The 18,481-nt window shown below is 39.5% G+C and overlaps 1 protein-coding gene across 1 annotated transcript in view; it reads left to right on the forward strand.

Moving 5' to 3' along the window:
• The window catches only part of LTK (leukocyte receptor tyrosine kinase), a 94,729-nt gene that overhangs the window by 24,929 nt on the left and 51,319 nt on the right, over positions 1-18,481 (forward strand). The window contains exons 2-4 of the mRNA XM_071559450.1: positions 11,918-12,031; positions 15,978-16,133; positions 16,787-17,009. Of these exons, the coding sequence (XP_071415551.1) occupies positions 11,918-12,031; positions 15,978-16,133; positions 16,787-17,009 (493 nt within the window). The remainder of the gene's footprint in view (positions 1-11,917; positions 12,032-15,977; positions 16,134-16,786; positions 17,010-18,481) is intronic.

The raw sequence follows: 18,481 nt of genomic DNA on the forward strand, positions 1-18,481 counted from the left end.
TCTGGTTCGGAATAATATTTTAAGAATCCCAGAGACTTACTTTTAATGCAAATTGTACAGTTGCTACCCATTAAAGTTTGCTGTTGACTGTCTTGGAGAAATTCTGATGTCCACTTTTGCTGTCTGGGTAACTGGGTGACATTCTTGGTAAAGTCTTGCTGTTCTGGTTTCTCAGCATGTTAGTGTTTTAACTGCTTCCCAGTTCATTTGTTATTATGTGTGAAGGCATCATGCATAGTAGTAACAATTGCATTCACCTGTGAATCTGAATTGTTATAGTGATGAAGGATATGTTGCCAGTTCCATCACATCGAAATACTTGCTATTTGTTCAGATTACCTTGGTATATTTGAAATTTTTGTTCAACTTAATGAACCAAAATGACCATAGTAGCCTTAACTATAATAATCCAGATATGGTTTATAGTGTTTTGCTCTGTTATTAGTGTGAAACTGCACTTCGGAAGTAACATTAATGATAGTAGCTTGGTAATAATAGGTACCATTTCTGAACAGATTTATACCAGCATTAGAACAAAGACAACCAGGAATGTCCCAGTTCTAGCACCTCTCTCATTCTACTCTATGCTCTACCTACTGCTGACTTCACTCCATTTGTACTATGTTAGAAGACAAGTTTCGAGCCTCCTTCTGACACTGTCATACTCAGATCAGTACTTCAAGTCACATATCAGCTTCTGATAGCAGATTAAATTTTAGTTCTAGGAGGATAAGAATTGGGAGTTTTTACTGTTGCAAGAATTTTTACTTTCATTACAGAGACTCTTCATGTACCTACCAGCATTAGATGTAGCCATGTAACTGTAAGTGTCCTTACAGAATTTATATTTTAACAGCATTTTCCAGTTTCCTAGGAAAAAAGTCAAACATCTGGACCTCTGCATCTCCTCCCTCTTTCTTAACCACTCTGCTCAAGTCATGTGTGGATGTATGGGTTGTTTATTTCTTCTCTTTTTAAAGTTGCTTTGGGTGGGGGAGTGGTTTAGAGGAGTTTATGTATTAATTTCTTTAGTAGTGAATTTGTAATACCTACAAGTTATCTTTTTTGATAGATTTATTTAGACCTTTCCCAATCCCTTGCTTCTCCTTGGGTTGAGATGAATGTCATCTCCTGGGCAGCCTCAGGACAGATAAATAAATAGAGATGAGTAGAAGGTACTAACTAGCAGGCACTTTCAGTCTCTGTCTTTCTTTGGGGTTGATGTAACTCTTTTTCCCTCTTGTTTCTCATTAAAAAGAAGAGAGAGGAGAGTAATTTAAAAACTGATAGGTAAAGGCAAGGAGAGTCTAATCTTTTTAACAAAGCCATCAATCATTAGTAAGGGTGTTGAAAGAAAAGGAGGTAGAGTAAGTTCAGTATTATATGATTACTGCTGATTCCATAAGGAGGATTTTGTGATTTAGAACAGAAAAATACAGTATGCCCAATAGCAGGAAACTGCTGAACAATATTCTTAAAGATTGGTATGAAATGGGTACCTACTATTTACTGATGGCATTATGGGTATTGACCTGACCTTTTTATAATTAAATGTGATTTTTTTCAGCTTAAAACATGTCATCTGGTGCTTTTGCAAACTGGCTATATTTTTTCACTGCCACATCTTGGAAACAACTGTATGTATTGAGCTGATTAGTTTATATATTCTCTATTTAGTTTAACATTTGACTCTATTCCCATTGTTAAAAAGAGGTGGATTATTTTTCTGGTTTCACTGCTGGGTAGACTTGTGCAAATATGAATATTATATTTGTATGTGAGGGCACAGAGCATAACTGTGAGAAGCACTTTGCATGGAGCATTGAGTATTAACATGGGAACCATCTGGGAGCATGCAAGTTTTTAGGCATCTTTCTTCTTTTACTTGTACGCTTTCAGTGTTGCAGAATTCACTGGTAGTCACGTGCCCTTCAGCAGTGAGTGGATTTTAGTAGATTTTAACAAAACTAGGAGATGACACTGTGTCTGATATGAAGCTGCAAAAGGATGGAATTACCTGCCATGTATAGGTTAGCTTCTGATCCTTCAACAATCTCCAAACAGATTCATCAGAAGTTGAATGTGACAGAAAAGCTTGTACGATTGGACGGGTTGAGAAGGAAATTAGTGCTGGCTGTGACAGTTCTTCCTTTTCCAGGTGAACCACCAGTGTTGATAAGATAACAGTAACCAAGTCTTTGCATCATACTTTTCCTTTGTTTTGCTTAAAGCACCTTCCCCAAGAGGTTGATCCTATCACTTGTGTTGTTATACACACTGACTCAAAGGGTTAATAGCAGGACAAGAACGGGAACCTGCCCTGGAGCAGTGTCTCTGCTATACGGTGCTGTGCCCTTAAACCCTCTGTTTCTTTCCTGGAAGAGTTACCAGAGAAAGTTGTGTATCTAACAAACTCTGCTTTTTATGATGTACGGAGCATCCTTACAGCTGACTTACTCTGTTGTGCAAAGATTAAGTACTCTGAGGGGAATCCTTAGATGATGAAGAGCTGTTGGTAGTCATTTTTGTGTGGAAAGTAGATGAAGGAAGAAGTGCAGGAAGTGCCTTTGTGCTTGTACAGTCTTTGTGAGCAGAGCAGCCCCTGAGGGATTCTTGGAGCAGGGCATAGTTTTAGAGCATTCCTAAGGCTCTTACTAGTAAAACAAGAATGGATAGGGACATTAAGCAACCTCGAAGAACAAAGGAGCTCAAGGAAAGCTTTAAGTCACCTTTGTTCTCTCCACTGATGTTATGTGAAATCCAGTAATTTAAAATAATTTTCTTTTTACTCATTTCAATTCTACAGGATCAATTCCATATTAATTGCAATAATTCAGTCAAAAACTGAATCTGAAAATTATATTTCTTTTACTTTCTTGCTGGCACACAATTACTATTTTGCTGCAAAATGTTGCAGTGCTGTTACATGAAAGCTAAGGAGTGGGGACATGGAGCTCCTGCCACAGGCCACAAAATGCGGAGACATCCTGAAGCTGATAGCTGAGCATCTCCCACAGGGCAGCTGTCTAGCAATTATTTATCCCATTTCCCTTTTACATAATTCTATTGGTTGCTCTGGGCAATTTACTGAAGTGTGGGGTGGGGTGGGGGGTTTGTTGTGTTTTGTTTTTTGGTTTTTTTTTTAGCATCTAGATATTCTGTCTCATGGGAAACTGATTTTAGAACTATTATTTTATTTCTAATCATGATGAAGACTCAGAATCTTAATATTTTTCACAAACCAAATTGTTCCAAATTCATGCTTTGACTTAATCAAAATGAGTCATTCAGTATGACAGTCTGTTTTGAGAGCATGAAAGTATTTTTCTTCAGCTAGGTATTATGTCATTTTACCATATTAATGTTACAAACTGAACTCAGAGCAGATTACAGGATAAAGATGACACATTCAATCTTAACAAAATGCTATAATAGTTTCCACGAGATTATTTGGAAGATATTACTGTTTCCTATTGAATAATGAAACCAACGTTTCCGTACAAAGACATGCCATGGGAAAATGGTCACAGCTCAGCATTTTACAGTCATCAGCAGAAAGTGGGGTTTTGGGTAATCTTGTGAAGGAGCCCTGCCCTTTAGCTTTTCAGTTGTCTCTGCTTCTACAAGCTTTGAGTTTTCCTTCACCTTCCATTGTGACTAATTATGCCTCTCACATCTTCATATGTGAATTCACACATTCATATCTCCTTTTAAACTGCAATTGAAAAACCCTATAATGAGTGCTGTTCTAAAGGAATATAACAATTACATTTCTTCCTTTTCATTTATGTGAAAAAGCACAACGGTTTTGCCTTGGAAGGCAAAATGTATTTCCATCATGTATTCTTGGTTCTTCTTTGTAGCTGCTTGAAAACCTCTATTAAGAGTTGAATGCATCCCTCTAAGTTTTTTTAATCTCAGAGTTAAATATCTAATGTAAGCCAGACATCCAAGTTATGTTCCCTCTGGGATGATGGTTCTTTGGCAATTCATTGTAAAGCAGGTATCTTAGCGCCCAATTTCATGTTCCTTTTCCCTGATGACAAAGCCAGCTTGAAAGGCTTGCATCCTTCCTCTCTCCAGCTTGTTGTCCTTCTGGTTTTGGCAGGGGATAGTGTGGCCTGCCTGTAAACTAGATTGAAAATATTAAAAGGTTAATCTGAAAAATTTAACTAATGAGAAAGGGAAATTTTCTTTTAGAGTGGATGGCAATTTTATTGCAGAAAAATAAAGAAGTGTTTTGAGGTTTGAAAAGAATAGAAAAGGTTCTGAGGAATCAAAAATACTTTTTTCCCCACTTCTTTTATTCACTTAACACTTTGGATTTTTTTTTCACTTTCTTCTTTTTTCCACCTGTGTTTTGGCCAGTTTTCAGGAACCCAAGGAGATCCATATTCCTCATGGGATAAATATGGTTCTGCATCTCTTAAATAATTCTGTATTTTTCTTTCCCCATTAATGTGAGTGGAGGAGGAAGGGGAGAAAAGGTACCAGATTAAGAGTTCAGGAATTCTGCTGTCTCTGACACAGGTGTGTTTTTGACATTCTAACAACCAGCCCAGCCTGAAAAAAGAAGAGAAAGTAAAAACTAGAGCAGAATGGACTTGCCCAGAACAGTGCACAATGCAAAACCTACCCTTTTTTATCTGTTACCAATAAGCTCTCAGTATTATAAAACTGGACATACAAATATTGAGCAGCTGTGCTATAAAAAGTGAGATCTTTCAAAGTTAATGTGACAATATGGGCACGCATGAGTATGTGCATGTGAACACTGCATAAATAGTAGATTAGGGGGATGAAGTAGATATTTTTGGATTTCAAGAAGTATTTTTGCATCCTATTTCTCAACTGCAATTAAAATAGTAATTCAGATTCTATTTCAGTAGGTATAAATGTACACTGAAAACTGAATAAGAAATCATAATTATCAAGTTGCTATTCAAAAGCAATATGCCACATGAGGGAAGTAGTATCAAGAGGAGGACTCAAGAATTCCAACTTGCACCTTATCCAATAGGTGAGGTTTCTGAGAAAAATATGGATGGCAGAGGCACAACTTTTTCTGTGTGAGTTCTGTCTATTAGCCTTAGCACAGGGATGGAAACCTGCAGTGTCTGTACTTAGTGCCAGAGCTTAATGAGTCTTTGATTTTTAAGTGAAGCATAGTGATTTTATTAGAAACAAGTATTTGATGCATGAAAGAATGAGTATGGACTCTATAAAACTTTGGTTGCACAAAATGACTCAGAAAACATCACTGTCTAGGGAAGGAACTGGCCACTGAGTGACCGAATAGAGAAAGTGAGGAAAGGAGAGACAAGCAAGGAAATGAGAGACAAAGTAGCACTTTGTGTAACTAGAGGAAGCAGGCACGCTGTGAGCAGCAGGAGAGAGGACTGCAGGAATTCTGTGCAACCATAAATGTCTAGTCATTCAGCATGTCACGGAAACTGCAGATGATCTTTGGCAATCCAAGTGTATATTGTAACAGGGAGTTACTGGCTGTGAAAAGCTCTTCCAACTGATCCACTTACCACCCTTCAAGAACATTCTTGTCAGTAGTCAGCAGGTGGGCAAGGAGGTGGCATTCTGTCTCTTGTGGATGGCATACCAGATGGTATTTCAACATCTGAGGAGGTTCTTTGAAGTAAATAAGCATCCACTACCAAGTATAGTCCATACTAGCATAAATGACTGGGTTTATTTTCTCAGAATGTAACTAACTCTTAGAAATCTTGTTATGGTGCCAAACAAGGTACAAGGCATATTTCTTAGATGTGATTCATGTTCTGCATATACAACGGTACAGAAAGTCAAACAAACAAGCAAGTAAGTCTCTATGTATTCTGCTAGGGAAATAAGTTGTATAAGTCTTTGGTCAGTGAGATGCACATCTATATTTTCTGGTGAAAAAAGACTGTATGGTTTGACTGGCCTCCAGCTCACTGCAGGGGAAGCAACCTTCTAGACTTGTTAGGCCAGACTTTTTCAGGTGGTGATAAATTAGAAACGAAGGGAAATTATAGAAAAGCAAGAAATGAAAACACTTGTTTAGCAGAGAGTCAAAGTGTCGAGAATATCATTAATCAAGGCACCAAAGACTGAAAGAGGAGTTCTTTCTTCAACTGCCTATTGCCAATGTGATGAGGCTGGCTAATAAGCAAGTGGTTATAGAATGCAATTACTAATTTCTGAACCTGTAATCTCTCAGACTAGCTGGGAGGATTTCTGTGGTTAGAATCAAAGGTCAGGAGTATGTTTGGAACAGCACTGTACAGTAAAAATGATATTGCCTCTTTCTCCAACCATTGAAAAAAATTACCTTGAAGGACAATTAATACCTAAAATAAATGTTGATGTGTTTGCTGATGACTGCTATAGACTGTCAAATCCAGCTAAAGATCTGGATGAAATACTAACTAGCCTGTTGTGTGCAAGGGGAGAAAAAAAAAGCCTTGTGTGCGTGTGTGTGAAGCCTTCAACCCAAGTGGAATATTGGTGGTTTCATTCTGCTAGTATGAGAGTATATTTGCAAACATTGAGTAGATGACAATATCTGAATGCAAATCCTCATAGCAATTATTAGGATAATATTTTACATCCCTTCTCAGGAAATAAAGAATTGATGTAAGAACTGACCTCAGCACTAAACTCGGAGGTTCTACAAGTGGAAGTGCTTGTGCTTGAATACACCTTTCTTTGAAACAGAATAAAAATTTTAAGTGGTCCGATATTCAAATAAATAGACTTTAGTGCCTAAATAACATCTGAAAGTGTTATATCTTGATACTTCCAAAGAGGTAAATCTCCCAGAATTTAAAGCAGTGTCATATTAACACAGTTGAAAGAAAGTCTGTAGATAAAAAAATTCAGACAATAATTGAGTTTGTGTAAACTGCTGGAAAGCCACAAACCTATAGTTGAAAGGCTATGCTATTACAAAAAATAAGGAAAGGCTACATTAGTTGCAGTAAAAAGAATTTGAAAAGTTGGAAATTTAGCAATATAGGAAGAAAGCAAATGAAATTAAGAAGAAACCAGCAATAAGCCTAAGGAAAATTTTCAGGTAAAGAAAGTATCTTAGCAATGATATGACTCTGTCATAGATGTATGTGGTAGGTTTGTCAATAATAGAGAAAAAAAAGAAAAGTGTGCAGTAAATATTTGTTTCCTAGGAAAAAATAAACCAAGCAATTGATTTTTCATTGTCACATAGAAATAATGCAATAGCTTTGTTAACAACCCAAAAACATTGTGAAGAACAGTTATTAAAATGCCTAATTTGTAAAACAATTGGTAGATGTCTTGGCTGACTTGGAATTGATTTCCATCATGGGTTCTGTAAGTATTTTCTGTAATTTTCTTCTCTTTTGCAAAGTAACATCAGAATTCAGGAAAAAGTCAGCTCTGCTGGTATCTTAATGCTTTCCCCCCCCCCCGTAAGATGCTGAAAGAAAAGGAATTACCTTGTCTGTGCTGGAGGCTTCTGATTTTACTGTGGTTACAGAAAAAGATGCTGTGTGGTTAAAAGACACCACATTTTTGCTGTGACACTTGACTGTTTCTTTCTGATCATTTTATGTTCCTTAATGGCAGACTTAGATTAAAGTCATGAACCTCCTTCCTCTCCATCTTAGATTTTTTTCACTTAAGTGTCTTTTGCTGATCAATATAGAGAAATCATGGAGTTGAAAAGAGAGAGTCCTTATTATTTGTTTAATGCTGAAATTCATGTCATACAAAAATTACATATAAATGTGTGTAAGGACATGATGTGGGGCTATCAGACACATCTCTGGAGGTTCCAGTTTCTTTTAGTGTCTATGTGCGCTAGATTTTCATTTCAAAGAGTTTGAATGAGTGCAAGAGAAAAATAACTGAGATATAAAGTAAGGCTGTAGACTGGACTGGAGTGCTGCAAAGCTGCTACTATGAGTCCTCTTCTGCTCCACCATAGCCAGAAATTCCTTGCTATGAGGAAATAAAAGAATGGGTGCATGTTTCTGTGGGTGCATATGGACTGAGTCTGGAGGTTTTCTGTTCAAGTGTATTTTGTCTCTCAGTGAATTCAGCCTTTCTTTCCTCTCATTGGCCCAGTTTCTTAAGTGGCATCTTCTTTAGGGTGAATAGAGTTGTTCTATGCATTAGAATAAACCCTTCTGGCTTTTTGCCAAAATGAAATCAAATGTTTTTGTTGTTTTGTACCTTGTTTGTCTTGGCCAGCACCAATGGCAATGGGGATTTTTTTCCACACTAAAGGAGGAAATTTGTGTTACATGTAGCTTAGGACTCCATTCATGGTAATCTGCCACTGGACCTTGCGCTTGCTAAGGGGAAAGAAGAGGAACATCCCAAAGGTGTTTGGTGTGTGTGTGTGTGTGCACGCGCATGCAAGTCAAGCATTTTGATTAAATTTTAGTTTTATCAGGAGGAATGTTTCTTGCAGAAATTCTGCTATGACTGTACTATGTTTTGTGAGTCCCATGATATTCAGGTTATTTCCAAAATACACAAGCAGCTTGGAGTGTGTGAGGAGATGAGTGGGTGGAACAGACTTTACAGAAAGCCCTGAAGGAAGTAAATACTGAAGCTACACCAGTGATTAACAAAGATCGAGAGATAAAAAACTGAGCAACATCTCAACAGTCAGAGAACATAAGTTAGGCGGAGCAGATTTCAATTGTCAAGTTATTTTCTCTCGATGGCAGAATTTATTTTAATATGGTGAAATAGAATTGTTGGCAATATATGGCTGGTTATTAACACAGATTTTTCATATAGCAACCCCTTCACAAGGTTGGCCTATGTTTTTGAGGATTTCATTCTGATACTGAAGATGCATTACTTATCAGGGCAGTGTCCATGTCTTATGTGCAGTGCAGAATCAACTTTTCCAACAATTATGTCCCTACATATTAGAAAATAAGAACAGGGAAATGTAGTGTTTGGCAATGGGCCTGTGGAGCCCCCAAATCTCTCATCAATACAGCATGTGTCTGCTCCAGCAAGATGCTGTTCTGTTCTAAAGTTCCCTGGAGCCCCTTGAATAACTGCCTTTAATAATATAATAAAAGATGGAAAAATACAGCATTTTCATGCCATGAAACATTTCACTGTGTAATGCACATTGTCATATGTATTAAAATGGAAATTGTTATAACAGTGTAAAATCAGACCAAATATTGCTGAAAAAACTGTACACAGTAGTAAGTGAAAAAGTTGAATATATGTTCATGTTTGGAGAGCTTTTCTTTTTTATAGATCTTGAGTCCTGTTTTCATAATATTACAGAATATTACTGTTCAAATTAGTTCTGTTGAGAATATCTCAGCTGTTAGTTGTGATATATATATATACACATATTTGTCTCAGCTGCAATTCATGTGCCTTGGGTTTCTGCGCTCTGACATGATTTGACATTTATATATTGCTGAACTCATAACCTACATGGCCAAGGTTTGAAAGAATTAATTTTGCATCTCACTGACTGTAAACACCTTTTGAAAACAAATATGTTTGGTTTAGCTGACTTATTTATAATTTCTAGAAAAGACCAGGGATTATTTTAAATACAGACTACTGCATGCTTAGTTTGGAACTTTTGTATTCTCATATGCATGATTAAATAAATAAAATAGCCATTGTTGGTACGAGTTGTTCCAAAGAAAAGTCAGAAGGTACTGAATACTTAATTGACAGAAGTACTACAATGGATAATGATTTTGATATATTTGTTTTACTTTGAAAAACAGAGTTGATTCAGAAGTATAGCCCATTTAAAATTAGCTAATCTTAGCATTCTGGATCTACTACTCACATTGGTGAAGACAAGAATAGTTTTTATGGCCTTTTATATATTCTGAGATTTTGGTTTTTCTTTCCAGGGCAACCAAACTTTACATCAGGACTCTATTATTTGATATGAATAAAAATGCGCAAATGTGTATGAATTCGTGCCATAATTATGATCAAATGTCACAGTTACTAATGGAGGTTTTTATAGATCCATGACAAAAGGATCCTTAAGACAGAGCAGTGCAGGGGAGTTAATAAGAAAGGTATAAGAAAGAGTACATATTACTAAATATCAGATACTGTAAAGTTACCTGATTCCTTTGAAAACCTAGCCTCAATGCCTGCAGTAAGAAAGAAATCTGTTTCTTGGTTTTGTGCAGTGATGCAAAAGTTTCATTAGTGTTGACTTCAGATGGGGTGTTCTTGTGTGGTGACAATGAGAACTCTTATACAGGTCCTCCCAAGAGATTGCTGTTAAATCCATGTCATGTGTTGTATAGATAGCACATGTTTTACAGTAGAACTCTTCTAATCATAGAAACATGGAATGGTTTGATCAGAAGAGGCCTTTAAAGTGTACCAGTCCAACCACCCTGTCAGAGGCAGGGACGTCTCTTTCACTAGATAAGGTTGCTCAAAGCCCCGTCCAGCCTGAATGCTTTAGAGGTGTAATTGTTGCCTGGCAGATAGATCATAGAATCATAGAATCGATTGGGTTGGAAAAGACCTCCAAGATCATCGAGTCCAACCCTTGGTCCAACTCTAGTCCATTTACTAGATCATGGCACCCAGCGCCACGTCCAATCTGTGTTTAAATATCTCTAGGGATGGTGAATCCACCACCTCTCTGGGCAGCCCATTCCAATGCCTGATTACTCTCTCTGTAAAGAATTTTTTTCTGATATCCAACTTAAATTTCCCCTGGCAGAGCTTAAGCCCGTGCCCCCTTGTCCTATTGCTGAGTGCCTGGGAGAAGAGACCAGCCCTCACCTGGCTAGAACTTCCCTTCAGGTAGTTCTAGACAGTGATGAGGTCACCTCTGAGCCTCCTCTTCTCCAGGCTAAACAACCCCAGCTCCCTCAGCCTCTCCCCATAGGGCTTGTGCTCCAGTCCCTTCACCAGCCTTGTTGCTCTTCTCTGGACTCGCTCCAGCACCTCAATATCCTTTCTGAATTCAGGGGCCCAGAACTGAACACAGTACTCAAGGTGTGGCCTCACCAACGCAGAGTACAGGGGAAGGATCACTTCCCTGGTCCTGCTGGCCACGCTATTTTTGATCCAGGTCAGGATCCCATTGGCCTTCTTGGCCACCTGGGCACACTGTTGGCTCATGTTGAGCTTCCTGTCAATTAGTACTCCAAGGTCCCTTTCTGCCTGGCTGCTCTCCAGCCACTCTGTGCCCAGCCTGTAGCGCTGCAGGGGGTTGTTGTGGCCAAAGTGCAGGACCCAGCACTTGGCCTTATTGAACTTCATCCCATTGGAATCAGCCCATCTCTCAAGTCTATCCAGATCCCTCTGCAGAGCCCTCCTGCCTTCCAGCAGATCGACACTCCCTCCCAGCTTGGTGTCATCAGCAAATTTGCTGATGATGGACTCAATCCCCTCATCTAAATCATCAATAAACATGTTAAACAGGACTGGACCCAATACAGACCCCCTGGGGAACATCACTAGTGACTGGCCGCCAGCTGGATGCAGCTCCATTCACCAGCACTCTCTGGGCCTGACCCTCCAGCCAGCTCTTAATCCAGGAGAGGGTACACTTGTCCAGGCCATGGGCTACCAGCTTTTCCAGGAGTATATTATGTACTGTTACTGCAACATGGACAGTACAGGAATATACTGTGTCTTTTAAGATGTTATATACTGGTAAAAATGGGAGTGTATAAAGAATAGTAAAGAACATATTAATAAGTAAAATATTGTGTTGTAGTTGTGTTTCTGGGAAGTGGTAGGGCTATTCTGAAATATCAGGGCAATACTGCACCAATACACCGTAATGAGGGTGGGAGCAATGTAACAGGGCTTTGTTGAATATGTGATCATGCTTAAAATTATGCAAGAGAGGCTTGGTACAGAAACATCAAACACATTCCCTGTTCTTTTTATTTTGTTATAGTTGTTGTCTCCTGTTCTGGATCACAAGAAGAAAACTCTTCTTCACCAAATCCACCTCAGAACCTGTCCCTGATGAAAAATAGGATGGTTTCACTGCATCAGCGTTCTAAAACAGGTATCATAAGTCCTCTTCCCTCCATCATCCTTATTCATCCTTCAGAATCGAGGTGCAAGATAGATGCTGGTAGTCACAAACATCCTTTACCAGAAAGCTGTGACACTGTATTTTTGACTGGAATTGGAGCAATGTCTCAGAAAGGCCAGTGTAAACTTAAGGGAATTCCTTACTTCCACATTAAACAAAACCCAAACCAAACCAAACAAAGCAAGGTAATGAAACCACAAACCACCCTCCCTCCCAATCCCCCAAAACCCATCATCCCTACCCTAGACAAAACTCCCAAACCCAAACCCAAAACAAGAAATAAAAAACCAAAAAACCTCACCCCCAACATAGCAGGAAAAGGAGAAAAAAGGAAACCCCTCCCAAATCTTCATTCAGAACACTAAAATTCACCAGATTTGGGGTTGAGAATTCTTTAAATTAAAGCTAATTAGTGGAGCTGCTTTCCAGCAACCATAGAACAAACTATCTTTCTCGATACTGAATGAAGTTTTCTTTTCAAGTGGAATTTTCTTTTTCTAGACATTGTAAAAGCACAGTGAGCTGTGAGTTTTTTAAATTTGTGTCTGTTGCTTCTTGTCCTGTCAGTGGACACTACTGGTAATTGTCTGGCTTCTTCATTTCCTCTCATCAATATGTTAGTACACATTGATAAAATTCCCCTAAAACTTCTCTTCTACAGACTGAACAGTCCCAGCTCTGTCAGTCTCTCCTCTAATGAAAGATGGTCCAGTCCCTCAGCCTTCTTCCTGGGCCTGTGCTGGACTTGTTCCTGTAAGTCTGCATCTTTCTTGTATTAAGGAGCCCAGAGCTGGGCACAGTACTCCAGATGTGGTCTTACCAGTGCTGAGTTGAGATGAAGAATCACTTCTCTTGATCTACTGACAATGTTCTTCTTAATGCAGCACGGAGAGCTGTTGGTCATCTTTGTTCTAAGGGTGAATTGCTTGCTCATGGAGAGCTTGTTGTCCACTACATCCTCAAAGTTCTTCTCTTCAGAGCTGCTTTCCCGCCAGACAGGCCCCAGAATGTACCAGTGCAGGAGGTTATACCTCCTGAGGTGCAGGACTTTGCTTTTTCTTTAAGATGTTCCTGTTGTCCTGATCCCCAGCCTATCTGGTCTGCTCTGAATGACGGCACAGTCATAGGGTATGTCAGCTGCTCCTCCATTTTGGAACCTCTGTGAACTTGCTGAGGGTGCACTCTACCCCTTTTTCAGGTCCTTAATGAAGATGTTAAACAGTAAAGAAAGGCCTGTGGATGTTAGAAATGTCACACCTTCCCCCCAGGAGGTGGCTAGGTGACCTTGCCTTGCCAGAGAAATGTTCCTTATAGTGCCATCTCGCAGATATATAAGTCTTTAAAGTCCTTCATGACATACCCTGGACTGCCCATAAGCTTTCTTCAATGTAAACTTCTTCACTGCATTTTTGCAATGTCTTAAGATATGTCATTTGCTGATTGTAGTAATATAGAGATATCTGCTATACTTTGTCTTAACTTTTCATTTCTGTCATATTTTTCCTTTTTGCTGACTTGGACATAAAGTTCTCCAAGTCCTTAGGTGCTAAGGAAAGCTGGATATGAAGCACCCATAAGTGGTACAAAATGATGTCAGAGGTTTCAGCTTTCAGTGATTGTCTTGCTGTGACTGTGACTGTACCCAGTTCTTGTGCTCTGTGATTTATGTTAAACAACAGCTTCTTGTTGATCAGTCTTTCCATCACAATACAGTGCATATTGTCTCCTGTGGGAAAAAACAGTTGCTTTTTTATCTGATGTCAGAAACTTTTTTGACCGATTTCAGGCTCTTAGAGGTATTCAGATCCTCTCTGGCCTCAGGCTGTGGCAGGTAGGCTTTGTAAAGCCTAGAGAGTATGTGAATTAGGTGCTTTTCAAGCGGAAAGTTGTGTGCACCTGTCTTAGCTGTGAACTGCCTCGTTATCTGAGGAACACTCAAAGGATTAAGTCTGCAATGGTACAAGCCTTGCTACTGTAAATTGAAAGTATTGATAAGATTTGATGAAATTACTTTGTCATAAATAATAGTTTCAAGTAACTATATTAAAAAAAGAAGAGGATTTTTTCCCCTGAACTTTCACTTTTGTCTCTTCCACTGTCATGCTGTTGTGAGAGAAAATGCTTTCTGAGTTTTATGACCAACTAGAAAATGATCTAATAAAAATACTACTTGTACTGTCAATGAGTCCATGGATACTGAGTCAACTGTCAATAAATCTGAAGCAGCACAGCAGGTCTGGATCAGGACTCTACTTTGTCTCAGAGTCATGGAGTTTCTGAGCTATTGAGATCCCTAAAGCTGTTTTACTGGATCATCCAACCATGAAGTTGTGCACAGACATTTGTCCCTAGATCCAGCAGACCCAAGAGTGTGGCTCGTGTCCTCCTTTCTGTGCCTTGCTGGAAGCTGGCATTGCATGCACACACATACATGCATAATTTGCCAGTTCATCTGCTTGTAACTTCCATTAAAAAATCATGGGCTGAACACTGCAGAGGACCTTTGCTAAGAGCTATGCATTTGATGAGTTGGGCTAAGAAGATATTTAGATGGTCGACCCAGGTGTTAGGTTGAGAGAGGAAGCAAGCTGATCAGAAGTTGTTAGGGAGTGTCCAAAGTCATGGAGGAGGAAGTGACTTCTAGCAGGAGCCCACAGCCTCTCCCAGCCGACAGTGATAAGAGACTCTAACATCCATGTTTGTCTTACCCCTGTAGAGTACTTTTTTTTTTTTTACAGTGTTTTGTAAAAATGAAGGGATAGAAATTACTTCAAGAATTAGGAGAAAACTTGTCTGCTTTTGCTGTTGTGCTCAGAAGATGCTTTCCTTTCCTCTTTTTTTTTTTTTCCTGAAAGTTCAAGTGAGGTATAGGCAAACTTCTAGAGGCTCTTCTATTTTTCATTTCTCTCCCACCTGTGTTGCCTGCACAACCGCATCTCCTTGTTGTACCTCTGACCTTATTTCTGTTTTTCATATCTGTGTGATCTCCTCCACTGGAATAGAGCTACCAAAGGGATAACTTTGTGTCATTCATGTTTGCAAGATCTGAATACCCTCAGAAAATCAGAATCCCAAATATGAATGTTTAGTCTCTTACTATTTCTCATATGGCCTGGGGATGCTTCAGTTATTACTGTAATATTATTATTACTACTGAAAATAAATATCATGAAAGTTAATATCAGCTTACGAGATCTAGTCAGTTCCACTCTGTGTGGGAGAGCTTTGTGCAGTTAACATCCCTTCAGGGACTTTATATTAGATTGATGAGACAACAATGAATTATTTTTTGTCTGGTTTATAATATGCTGATTATGAAAAATTCTAGCCAGGATGATCTAGTGGTTTTGGTGCTGCAAACAGACTCTGGAGTTTATTAAGAGGGTGTTTTTATCCATTCTGCTGGAGGAAAGCAAAACTGTTTTTAAAAGATAAAAATAAAAATTTTGTAAAGCTTGCATTTCTCAGCTATTCTGCTGGAGACTGTGTCAAGTTCTTTATATTGCTAAGAGAGGGTTGACCTTAGAATACCAGTTCTGCCTCTCTGCCAAGATACTAAATCCATAAAGTTTCAATTTCCTTGTTGCACTAGGCACTATTCTCATTCAGGATTTTGTGCACTTCTAGTCTAGACCTTCCGCTGATGTAAATTCACTGTTGATACCAGTGGGAGGACATTGACTTATACCTGCCAAGAACTTGCTGGTTAGTTTTTCATTCTGGCATGTTCTTTGACCTGCTCTGGGAGATTTTCTGTTGTTATTGCCCAAGATAAACTTTTTTTTTCCTTCAACTCTTCCGTTCCTTGAGAGATATAGCTCCCATACACTGTACATCTGCTCATGTATGTGTCTGTGTTACCCCTGCCCCCTGAGTTGTGGTAAGCCTTGATGAAACCTTTGGTTTCTCATAACAGAAGTCTCTTGTATCATCGGCTCAAGCTGTTCATGGGTGGCATCTACAGACGGTTTTGGAAAACCAGACTGGGTGTTATCTTCCATTGGTGTCCTGATGTCTCAGGAGAGGCAGCAACTGCTTCTGGAAAACAGTTCCACCCATAGAGATGTTGAAGGTAGGCAGAGTTACAATTCCCCTTGAATGGACATGTTCATTCTCTCAGCTCTCGCTGTAGCTGTGGGTGGCAGCAGCAGGAGTCAGAGGCTGAGGCCTCAGGTCCATGTCACTAAAAATACAGCCACCTGCTCGTTGTGGTGCAGAACTCCTAAAGCGGCTGTCAGGACCCCAGAGTCAATATGAACCACGTAGAGCAAGTGTGCTGCCTGAGTTGTGTATGTATGTACCCTGTAAACAGGCAGCTTCTTTATATGTTCGTTTGGTATCTCCCCATTTTAGGATAAGCTACTTTTGCTTATAGCAATTGGATTTTTCTTTGGAAACTCAATCCTTTACAAGCCAGAGCTGGTCCCACATGTCTGCTGTCTGACTTGCTAAGTCTTTGGCTTTAATTTTGTTGGACATGTCTTCACTCTGCTTTGTTTGGTTTCTTCTCTTCTCATTTCTTCTATCACTTCCTTACCTAAAACCTTATTTTTTACTTTATTCTCCTTTCTCTATGTTATTTTTTTAGGGTTTTGTGCATAGTCCTCTCTTTTATTCTCATAATTCTTTTCTTCAAACTCCTTATCCATTTTCCTCTTATTGATCTCCCATCCACACTGTGTGTCTCTTGTTTTGTTGTTTTCTTCCTTTTTTTTCTCCTCACAGGGGACATTTTCCTCCTGAACACCAGTAGGTTCCCAGATAGATGTGAGTTCAGCCTGCATAGCCCCATCTTGCCTGGGAGCTTGGACTCTTGCTTGCTGGAAATGGCCATAAGTTCACAGGATGCTGTTCCTCTCCTTCAAAGGTTCACAGTTGAAATCAGATATGTGGAGACAAAGAAAAATACAATTATTTCTCTGAGAGTTGGTCATGAGGAGAATGCCGGGTAAGACAATCCATTTTCAACTGTTAAGCCTTTGAATTGCATGGTAGAGAGGAGTTCTTCCACGCGACTGTTTGTCAGTGTCTTCTCCCTTCTTGAGATCACTGCTGCCATGTGCTGGTTTAAAGGTAAAGTGGCAAAAGAAGTGAACCCAACACAAAAGAGATTATAAGAGATTACAATTTAATAAAAAATATTACGATAAATGCAATGATACAAAGAGAAATTGTTTTTAACCCACAAACTGCAGAAGTGTAATCCAGCACCGTGGGGCACAAACAGAATGGTGTTTGTCAGCCCCTGTGCTGAGACTCACATGGTTGCCCAGAGTCCAAAATAAAAGGAAGTGAAAAACCTGTTGGTGAGGATGATGATCACAGTCCTGCAGAGGTTCTGCTCCTCCTCTGGGTCCAACAGATGGTCCCAGAAGTCCCCAAACCCCAAGATAATATACCCTCCAGGTGGGAACACCCAGTTCCTCCTCTGGGGGGAGGAGAGTTCCACAATGGGTGATCTAACTCTGTGAGTCATGGAGTATTTTTGGAATCATTGATGGTCCATTAGCAGACATGACCCCTCAGGCTGGGTGTGGAGGTACTAATGCCTTCCCAGAGGGGAGTTATCACAGCTCTTATCTCTCAGTCTTCTTTCGCACCCAGCTCACATCCTGAGGAGTCATGTATGCTCTGGGCAGCTGCTGCAAATTGTCCATTGTTAACAGTTCATGGGAAATGATAGAGGGTGTAGAATACACAGCTTTGGTCACAGCCACATAGTGATAAACTGGTCCCGACTGCCAAACTAGGACACTATTACAGCAGAAAATGAAGGCAGAACTCTCAGGGCCAAAGCACACAGCCCTCTGGTAGAATGTCTGTAACAGATCCAGGTTTTGTGTGTTCCCTTCACGAAGAACACACTAGCTTAGATCTCATTCTTTTCCCCTCACATTTAGAAAGGTGATGAGTATTTAACTTTCTCACTAATGCTAGAGCTACAGCTGTAAAATGCATTTAGTCCAAAGACCACCTTGGTTACATGACTGGTATCTGTAAGGGTACAGTGGGTCCTATCATTGTTGCAAGGGTCACAATTCTCGTTTTGAAGTGAGGTTAATTTTACCTCTTTAGTAATTTCCTCCTTTCTAGTAGGTTCAGAACCATCCACTTTTACTTCATTTGTAGAGTCCAGGCAAGGGAAAAGCTGGGGCTAGAAGTAAGAATAGCTGAAGGAAAACAAAATAAAGTGCAGCAACCCCAGATCTTGTCTTCTACTCCCTTTGATCTTCCCAATATTTTACTTTCTCATTCCTGTGTGTAGCAGAATGCAGTAAGGAGGAGAAATGGGCAAAGGGAATGAATCACAACAGCAAAAGAAGGAGAAAGTCCACGTGTCGGCTAATTTTGCCATTTTCCATGTGTTTGTTTTTCCTTTGTTGCAATCCAGCTTGTAAGAACCTGGGTCAGACACACAAC

This window comes from Pithys albifrons, chromosome 6, assembly GCF_047495875.1.
Source record: "Pithys albifrons albifrons isolate INPA30051 chromosome 6, PitAlb_v1, whole genome shotgun sequence".
NCBI classification, from domain to species: Eukaryota; Metazoa; Chordata; class Aves; order Passeriformes; family Thamnophilidae; genus Pithys; species Pithys albifrons.